Here is a 10,095-nt window from a genome sequence, read left to right as displayed (position 1 = left end):
GGGGTCCTTCGTCTCCGTCACCCCCTGAAAAACAAAATAAAAAACTGATTGCTGGTTTCCTGATGAGGGCAGAGCAGCCCGAAACACGTGTCGGAACCTGACACAAGGTCCCGTGTTTAATGTTTTAAGGCCCATATACATGAATAAAAAAAGTAGGCTTATTTTAGCCACGAATTATTAGGCCCCGCAGGCTTATTGAAGCCGCATAATTAGGCCATGTAGGCTTATCCAAGCCACATAATTTTTAGCAGCGATGGCGTTGGTTGGGTTGCCAATGGGTGGGCGCCCGACCACTATGGGGTAGGCCCGTGCGTACTTGGGGAGTCCCCCCTCCCCCTTCCCTAACCCTAAACCCCTACCCTTTCCCTAACCCTAAGCCCTAACCCTAAGCCCTAACCATAACCCTAACCCTAAAACCCTAACCCTTAACCCCAACCCTTAACCCTAACCCCAACCTTAAACCTAACCCTAACCCTAACCCTAACCCTAAATTAGTGCCCTGGTTATGAAAATCCGTAATTTCACGAGGGATTTCACATTTTCACTGAGCAATTACGAAATATCCATCTCGGTCAAATGTTCCGGTGAATTTTGTCGTATTTCCTTACTTTTTCCTCTTGGGGTCCCTGTTCCCCACAATTCACAAATTAAACTTTCATATCTGTAACACTGCATCTGACATGTAATTTACGTAATATACTTATCAAATTACATGACCCTTATTAGACTTTGTGTGTATTCCAAAGTAAAGTCAATATCCATAAAATGGCTATTCCATTACACTCATTAAACTCCAATATACAATCTTCTATATGAACTATGGCAACTTTGGTGAGAAACCTACTTTTTCATGCACCCCTATGTAGTAAGTATGTCACGTTTACTGAGACACCTACTTTGGACCACTTAGGAAATTTTTGATAAGTCTTCATATTACCAACAAGGTACTATGTAACACTCACAAACATCCAATATGCAGTCTTATGTATGAATTATGGCAATTTTGCTGAGAAACCTACTTTGCACTTCATAAGTCAACAGATCCATCATATACATGTGTAAATAGCGATCTGCAATATACATATTGAGAATGAGGCATTTCATTAGTCAGCACATCCGTCATATCCATGTGCAAATAAGGATCCACTATTTACATGTTGAAAATTTGGCACTCACCGGTTCGGTCAGCATATCCGTCATATCCATGTGTAAATAAGGATCTTTGATTTACATGTTGAAAATGTGGCTCTCGCCAGGTCAGTCAGCACATCCGTCATATCCATGTGTAAATAAGGATCCACGATCTACATGTTGAAAATGTGGCTCTCGCCAGGTCAGTCAGCACATCCGTCATATCCATGTGTAAATGAGGATCCATGATTTACATGTTGAAAATGTGGCTCTCGCCAGGTCAGTCAGCATATCCGTCATATCCATGTGTAAATAAGGATCCACGATCTACATGTTGAAAATTTGGCACTCACCGGTTCGGTCAGCATATCCGTCATATCCATGTGTAAATAAGGATCCATGATTTACATGTTGAAAATGTGGCTCTTCCTAAGTTAGTCAGCATATCCGTCATATCCATGTGTAAATGAGGATCCATGATTTACATGTTGAAAATGTGGCTCTCGCCAGGTCAGTCAGCATATCCGTCATATCCATGTGTAAATAAGGATCCACGATCTACATGTTGAAAATTTGGCACTCACCGGTTCGGTCAGCATATCCGTCATATCCATGTGTAAATGAGGATCCATGATTTACATGTTGAAAATGTGGCACTCACCGGGTCGGTCAGCACATCCGTCATATCCATGTGTAAATAAGGATCCACGATCTACATGTTGAAAATGTGGCTTTTCCTAAGTTAGTCAGCATATCCGTCATATCCATGTGTAAATAAGGATCCTTGATTTACATGTTGAAAATTTGGCACTCACCGGTTCGGTCAGCATATCCGTCATATCCATGTGTAAATAAGGATCCATGATTTACATGTTGAAAATGTGGCACTCACCGGGTCGGTCAGCACATCCGTCATATCCATGTGTAAATAAGGATCCACGATCTACATGTTGAAAATGTGGCTTTTCCTAAGTTAGTCAGCATATCCGTCATATCCATGTGTAAATAAGGATCCATGATCTACATGTTGAAAATGTGGCTCTCGCCAGGTCGGTCAGCACATCCGTCATATCCATGTGTAAATAAGGATCCATGATTTACATGTTGAAAATGTGGCTCTCGCCAGGTCAGTCAGCACATCCGTCATATCCATGTGTAAATAAGGATCCACGATCTACATGTTGAAAATTTGGCACTCACCGGTTCGGTCAGCATATCCGTCATATCCATGTGTAAATAAGGATCCATGATTTACATGTTGAAAATGTGGCACTCACCGGGTCGGTCAGCACATCCGTCATATCCATGTGTAAATAAGGATCCACGATCTACATGTTGAAAATGTGGCTCTCGCCAGGTCAGTCAGCACATCCGTCATATCCATGTGTAAATAAGGATCCACGATCTACATGTTGAAAATTTGGCACTCACCGGTTCGGTCAGCATATCCGTCATATCCATGTGTAAATAAGGATCCATGATTTACATGTTGAAAATGTGGCACTCACCGGGTCGGTCAGCACATCCGTCATATCCATGTGTAAATAAGGATCCACGATCTACATGTTGAAAATGTGGCTCTCGCCAGGTCAGTCAGCACATCCGTCATATCCATGTGTAAATGAGGATCCACGATCTACATGTTGAAAATGTGGCTCTCGCCAGGTCAGTCAGCACATCCGTCATATCCATGTGTAAATGAGGATCCACGATCTACATGTTGAAAATGTGGCACTCGCCAGGTCAGTCAGCACATCCGTCATATCCATGTGTAAATAAGGATCCACGATCTACATGTTGAAAATGTGGCACTCACCAGGTCAGTCAGCACATCCATATATTAAATGCTTGGTGTTACCCAGACAACTATAAACTGCACTTAGTCTGATAGAATATTGATTGTGAGTATGCAAAACCATTTTTACTGAGTTTGAGAAAAATTTTTTGTCTCAAATGCTTGTCAGGTCTGCACTCATGAGACGTTGCAGACTTATTTAATCACATATCTAGATTATGCATGGCAAAATGTTTTAAAGAGGAGAAACTTGAAATCAGTGGTTGCAAGGAACACTTTAATTTCAAGAAAGAACAAAGAACAAGCAGCTCAAAAGAAATTTTCTAAATTAACATAAAGATATCCCAGGCCACTAACAAACAAAAAATGAGAAAAGCAAGTTATAAGTCCAAACCAAAAATCTCTTTTATAAAAAAAAGACAACTGCTCGACAAAATAACTATATATACACACACACACACACACACACACACACATACATACACACACATACACATACATAATATATATATACATATAAACAAAGTTAGTGCCTGGGCTATGTTATACAGAAAAAAAAACCTTACACATTAGGTTCCTCATTGTCTGCTATTTCTCCATCTCCCTTTGTGTCCTTCTGTCTGTAATATAGACGGACAAAAAGACATGGCTTATTAGTGAAAATTGACAATTGTAAAAGAATAGCAGTGACATTAGCAAAACAATTGCTATGACATCACTTACAAGGTTTTAATCAGGCCCCTAAAGTTATCAATTGTGAGGCCCATGTCTTTGCACCTCTCTAGTAGTCCTTTATTGTTGTTTAGTACTGTGTTGATCTGAAAAGAGAGCATTCTCCTTGAGTTCTGTTTATAATATTCAGCAACAATGGACATTAAAGTTTGCTTGCACATGCTTACAGTACTAGTTGTTATTGGCTCATGCCAGTATGCGGCAAAGCACGACACCACTTCATTCTTCAGCGATTCTGGATAGGATAATCTCCTCCTACAGACGCCACTCTGTAAAACAGACGTCTTTAACGACACTACATACAAGCACATACAGCACACCCATTTAGAAAACAAAGTCTACTGTCTCACCTTTATATCTTTCTTGACCACTTTTGGTAGGGGAGAATTTATTTCAGAGTCAGTATCCTCCTCCTTACTTTCCCATTCCTCCTCCTCCTCCTCGTCGAGATCAAATTGACAGATTGCCTTCTCGGGAGTTTCAAGATTCAATCCCAGGTCAGAGAATAGTTCGCCTAATGGTTAAGGAGGTGCAATTGTAATTGAAAGATTGCAAGTGCAAATCTCTGACAAACAAGTACCACTGAGGTAGCCTAAGCAAGGTACCGCCCCCAAGCACTGCTCTCTGGGTGCTGAATAGCTTCGCCCTGCTGTGCTATGGTGTGTAAACAATGGCAATCACTTTCACTTTAGCATACCCATCACTATACATTGACTCTACTCAATTTACAGGCAATTTACCTGTCTCTTCCTCCGTATGCTCTTCCTGGGGAGGTACCGTGGGAGCTGGAGCTTGTTGTGCCTCAATTTCCATTGCAGATAAAGGCAGCGGTCCTGGAGGCACGTCCTCTTCTTCGGAAGACTCAAAAATCAAGCGTGACCTCCGTGCTGGCCTGGTGATCTCATGCTCATCTTCTAAACACGGCTGACCGGTTTTGGCCTGGGGATGCTTCCCCATGCCTAATGCCTGCTCCACAAAATTACGGCTGCGGTGGACATCCTGGATGTCAGGGTCTGCGACATAAAACCGGTCAGCCGTGTCTATAGTATGACACATGAGACGGGCCACCAAGCGCCGGTGATCCGGTGGCAAGTTCCTCTCGATCTGTGAACAAGACAAAACAATTTCTGTGCAGACAATACTGAGCCATATTCTAAAATCTTTACCATTGACTTTGACTTACTGAAACTTTTACTTACGCAAGTAGACACTGCTGTCCGTATATCAGAAATGGTAAACGAGCGCTGCATACCATTCCCTTTACATGTTTGCCTGACTAGATCGCCTAATTTGTAAAAAGGCTGTCCGGACGAGGAAAAAAAAAATGTTTCTGGCCTCCTGCTGTGACCTGCCAGAAAGGGTCTCAGGTCTTCAAATTGGGTCAGCCAGGAATGCTCCCTCAGGCTGAGGGTGATGTATGCCCTCCCATATGTACCCGATGTTTTGTGGCTTGCAACCTAAGGAAAGGACAGAGTGGCTTAATAAACATGATGGTACACATCAGGTGTATTTTCTGTATGGAGTGTAAGCATAATCAATCCATTCATCCATTTTCCAAACCGCTTATCCCACTAGGTCATGGGAGGCCTGGAGCCTATCCCGGAAGCAATGGGCACTAGGCAGGGAACAACCCAGGATGGGGGTCCAGCCCATCGCAGGCCACACTCACACACCATTCACGCACACATGCACTTCTATGGGCAATCTAGCATCTCCAATTAGCCTCAGCATGTTTTTGGACTGTGAGGGGACACCAGAGTACCTGGAGGAAACCCCACGATGATATGGGGAGAACATGCAAACTCCACACACATGTGACCAAGGCGGAGAATCGAACCCATGTCCCAGAGGTGTGAGGACACAGTGCTAACCACTGCACCACCATGCCGCCCCCTGTAAGCATAATTTCTACACAAATTTAAAATAGGCAAAAAATAATTACAGTATAAACAATGTTTTGGATACTCACAGAAATCACTACCCTGTTTTCTTGCACCTTGGCGTTCTTAAACTCAGCCAGTGTCATGTTTATTATGACACTGGCTCTGTGCCCAGTAAGTATATATAAGTAGGTGGCGATAGCGCCAATGCAAGTATTCCTTCTCTTAATGGAGTAGTGGGCTCCAGCCAGAGCATCTGTAATCAAAATACAGTAAGTGACAAAAAAAAAGTTAAGCACCCAGACAGAGTAGTGGAAAATAAATGAATCTGCACTTGGTGAAAGGTTATGTGACTTTCACTGCAATGATTATTGTATCAAATCAAGCAGACAACAATGTTGGTAGTATGCATACACTAATTTCAGTTAAATTTACATTTGGAAACCATGAGCATAACATTGACAAGTTTTACCTATGTGTTTTTCATTCTATGGCTTTCAACTTACCAAGAGTTGCGGGGATTTCCCCCCTTAACTCTGTTGCCAGAGCTACCAGTTCCTCCCTTTGCGGCATCCTCTTTCTTTTTTCATCCCTCACCCCCTGCCTGTGACTAACTATGCTTTTCGAAAGGACCCGAACCTGATACTTAATGTGCCGTTCTAGTCCTTTTAAAAATTTTTGGCCCAATTTAACGACCGGCGGATTATCATTTATAACGAATTGGAGGAATTTTATAATAGCCAATAAATAATTTTTTGTGGTAGTAACTTTAAATTTAAGATTTAGGTTCTCGATCCAAGAATTAATTCTGCTGGGGTCGTTTACAAATTTTAAATTGGCAGGGGCTGGGTCTTCTGGGCGATTCCACATATAGTCAATGAAATTTTTAATGTAGCCCAATTGTTGCTTTCCATTTTCTCTCTCTCGTTTTGTGCTATTTATCCTGTAAAGGGTGCTCTTGAATTTTGACAGTACATTTTCTAAAGGAGAAAAGAGAAATAAATCATAGAAATTGAATCGAAGCCATTCTAAGGTATGCCATGATATCCATCCATCCATCCATTTTCCACTTATCCTATTCAGGGTCACAAGGGGTCTGGTTTTAAAGACTAAGGGTACAAGGCACAGAACTGCCCTGTACAGGGAACCGATGTTATCATAGGACACTCTCACACACGATTAACTCACACATGCACACCTATGGGGAAATTAAGTAACTCAAATTAGCCTCAGCATGTTTTTGCACTGTGGGGGGGAAACCGGACTGCCTGGAGGAAACATGCAAACTCCGCACACATATGACCCAGGAAGAGACTCGAACCCAGGGCCCAGAGGTGTGAGGCAACAGTAATAACCATTGCACCAACATGCACCCCATAATCGTATTCTTACCATCAAAATTAGCCTTATGGGCCAAAGGCCGTGTGCTGCTCCCTTCACTCAATATGTCAACTTCGCGCTGTAGGCGCTTGACTTCGGCTCTAAGTTCGGTGATTTCATCCACCTTTTCTCGTTTGTTTTTATTGAATTCTCGAAGTGCTGCTTTAGCTTGGTTTTGTTTTGCCTGTTTTACCTGATTTTTGGGAAGAGGTAATCTGGATGACTTGCAGACAATGCAATATTATGAGAATACACTTTACAAAATATAATTCAATTAATTCTTATATAGTGCCTTTCACATCCCAACATGCTTTACATGGATGTGTTGTCATGCATTCCAACATCATTAAAGGGAGTACTAAAAGATGAGGGAAGGAAAGAAATTATTACCATTGACTTTAGTTCTTCACCTGACAGGTTATGACCCAAGGCCAGGTGCCTGTCAACGCGGACCAGTTCCTTTGCCTGACATTCTGGCATAGGACAATTGACAGGTCCAGAATAACGGGAGCTCCAGACGCTGGTGAGGAGGCGGCGCTCCACTGGAGATTCGATGTCATGGATTTGTCTCAGGTGCATCGACACATTAAAATATGAGACGTTGCACAGCGGGCAGGCATTCTTAATCCTGGGCATTATTCTGAAGAGAACAAAAAAAACATTTAATCGTTCACAACGAATTAGAAAAATGTTGCAAATTGAAAAACATTAAGTTGAATATTTCTTGGGATTGCATTTCGTGCATGCCAAATTTCAGAACCTTTGATTATATGGTTAAGTCGTAACGCCCCCCCAGCTTCGTTTGAGGCATTTTTTTTTTTTAAAAGTCCCCATTTACTTCCATTGCCTATTTTAGCAAACTGAAACGCCCACTGCTGCTCTGTGCTGAGGGCTGCACTCATGAAACTTGGCACACTCATTCATACATGTATGCAGTTTGTGTATGGGAAATTTCAGCCCCCTAGCTTTTACAGTTTGCATACTTAACATGAACCATTGACAGCAGCTCATACAAGAGACAGTATGGAAAACTTTGACACTGATTGAACATTAAACAATCTTTATTTAAGTTGCAATGAACAAAATTACAACAAACAAATATATATATATATATATATATATATATTTATAAAAATAATTTAACTAAATTAAGATAAATAAAATTGAAGGTCGAACTCTCCTGGCATCACTGCTGCAGCCTGACAAGTAATAAGACAAAAAAAGAGAATTCAGTATGTGTGCATGGTGTATTTTATATATTATATTACATACACATATATTACATACATATACACACGCACACACACACTGTTAAATTGATGCTATGACAAGAACTTTAATACCTTTTTAGTTTTATATATTGGTGTGACTTACTTTAAGCCTCGCCAGTTGAGGCCTGCTGGGTTTGGGGGATCTCTTCTTCATCACCATCAGCTGGAATATGAAGACATAGACTCATAATTTTGACAAATCACCATCACCATTTTATCAGCTATGCTTTGTCACTTACATGTGTCACATTGAACAGGGGGAAGATTATTAAAATGCACTTTTGAATGTGTATATATCCAAGACAATACATTGGTGTGACATACCTTCACTCTCTTCGGGTGAGCTGGCAGTTGTATCCCCATCAACTGGAATATGGAGACATACATTCATAATTTTTTACAATCACCATCACCATTCAATTTTATCAGCTATACTTTGTCACTTACATGTGTCACATTGAACAGGGGGAAGATTATTAAAATGCACTTTTGAATGTGTATATATCCAAGACAATACATTGGTGTGACATACCTTCACTCTCTTCGGGTGAGCTGGCAGATGTATCCCCATCAACTGGAATATGGAGACATAAAATTATTAATGTGACAATCACCAAAAAAATTAATTTGATTAATTTGATCGGCTTCGTCACTTACATGCGTCTCGTGGCAAATTTGGCGTGACATCAACAGATGTGTCGTTCACGTTTACGTCTCTCTCAGCCATTATATTGCCTACCTCAGATAACAAAGCATTACATTATTCTTAATGGATTGGGGAAGATGGTGGCACAGGAGGTAGTGCTTTCGTTCGGCAACTGGAGGGTACAGGTTCGAGCCCTGGTTCCTCCTGACCCCATCAAAGTGTCCTTGAGCAAGACACTGAACCCCAAATTGCTCCCGGTGAGCAGGTTGGCACCTTGCATGGCAGCCTCCGCCACCGGTGTGTGAATGAGTGTGTGGATGGATGGGTGAATGTGAGGCATGAAATGTAAAGCGCTTTGAGTACTCGTAGGAGTAGAAAAGCGCTATATAAATGCAGTCCATTTACCATTTTGAAACGTTCGAAATCCATAATCATGATATACAAGCGCACGAATTACAGATTAGTGCAAGAATACTACATTTACACTTCACTGTTCATTCGGAATAAACTGAATTGTAAATAACACGTATACACATGCATATGTGCTGGCATTTCTGTCATTCAGATTAAGACTGGAGTCTATAGCTTACAAAAAGCACACTTACGCAGCAGCAAAAGTGCAGCCAGCTCCTTAGAATGTACACTTTCAGAGGCATTTTGAATTATCCTTCTATGTTGCTCCTACGTGGAGTTATACACTAATTGAAGGTGTGTGCTGCTGCCTAGACAACCATTAAGTGCACTCAGCCTGCACGTACCAGCCTGGAGTTTTAAGTCTTAGACAGATAATGTTCAGCCAATGCAAATCGGTAATACTAGGTTTAAAATGATTATGCGATTATAATATAATATTCTGTTAGGCGTGCGCTCATAAAACGTTAGAGACTTGTTCATACATTTACGCAGTTCGTGCGTGCCAAATTTCAGAACCCCAGATCATAAGGTTAAGTCGTAACACCCCCTCAGCTTAGTTTAAGGCATTTTAAAAAAATAAAATAAAAAAAATAATAAAATCGCCATTTACTTCCATTGCCTATTTTAGCAAACTCAAATACCCACTTTCGAAACCCATAATCATAATATACAAGCGCACGAATTACAGGTTAGTGCAAGAATAACATTTACACTTCACTGTTCATTCGGAATAAACTGAATTGTAAATAACACGTATACACATGCATATGTGCTGGCATTTCTGTCATTCAGATTAAGACTGGAGTCTATAGCTTACAAAAAGCACACTTACCTTGTAGCGCAGCA

General features: G+C 41.1%; 1 protein-coding gene and 1 long non-coding RNA gene across 2 annotated transcripts; both read right to left on the bottom strand.

The window, feature by feature from the left end:
* Positions 1–3,825: 3,825 nt before the first annotated feature.
* Positions 3,826–5,721, bottom strand: LOC125730672 (uncharacterized; the record flags this gene model as incomplete). Its single annotated transcript, XM_049005816.1, has 5 exons — positions 5,628–5,721; positions 4,858–5,115; positions 4,399–4,762; positions 4,009–4,172; positions 3,826–3,927 (listed from the first exon to the last, which is right to left on the bottom strand). Coding segments are annotated over exons 1-5 (945 nt in total), but the record flags the coding sequence as incomplete, so codon positions are not given.
* Positions 5,722–8,291: 2,570 nt separating this feature from the next.
* LOC125730671 (uncharacterized) lies at positions 8,292–8,910 on the bottom strand. Its single transcript, XR_007390969.1, has 3 exons — positions 8,847–8,910; positions 8,514–8,555; positions 8,292–8,352 (listed from the first exon to the last, which is right to left on the bottom strand). It is a non-coding gene; the product is annotated as an uncharacterized LOC125730671 (long non-coding RNA).
* Positions 8,911–10,095: the final 1,185 nt, after the last annotated feature.

The sequence above is a fragment of the Brienomyrus brachyistius genome, unplaced genomic scaffold, assembly GCF_023856365.1.
Source record: "Brienomyrus brachyistius isolate T26 unplaced genomic scaffold, BBRACH_0.4 scaffold1407, whole genome shotgun sequence".
In the NCBI taxonomy this organism is placed as follows: Eukaryota; Metazoa; Chordata; class Actinopteri; order Osteoglossiformes; family Mormyridae; genus Brienomyrus; species Brienomyrus brachyistius.
Note: the sequence above shows the minus strand (reverse complement) of the source record. Positions and strands in the feature narration are given on the sequence as shown.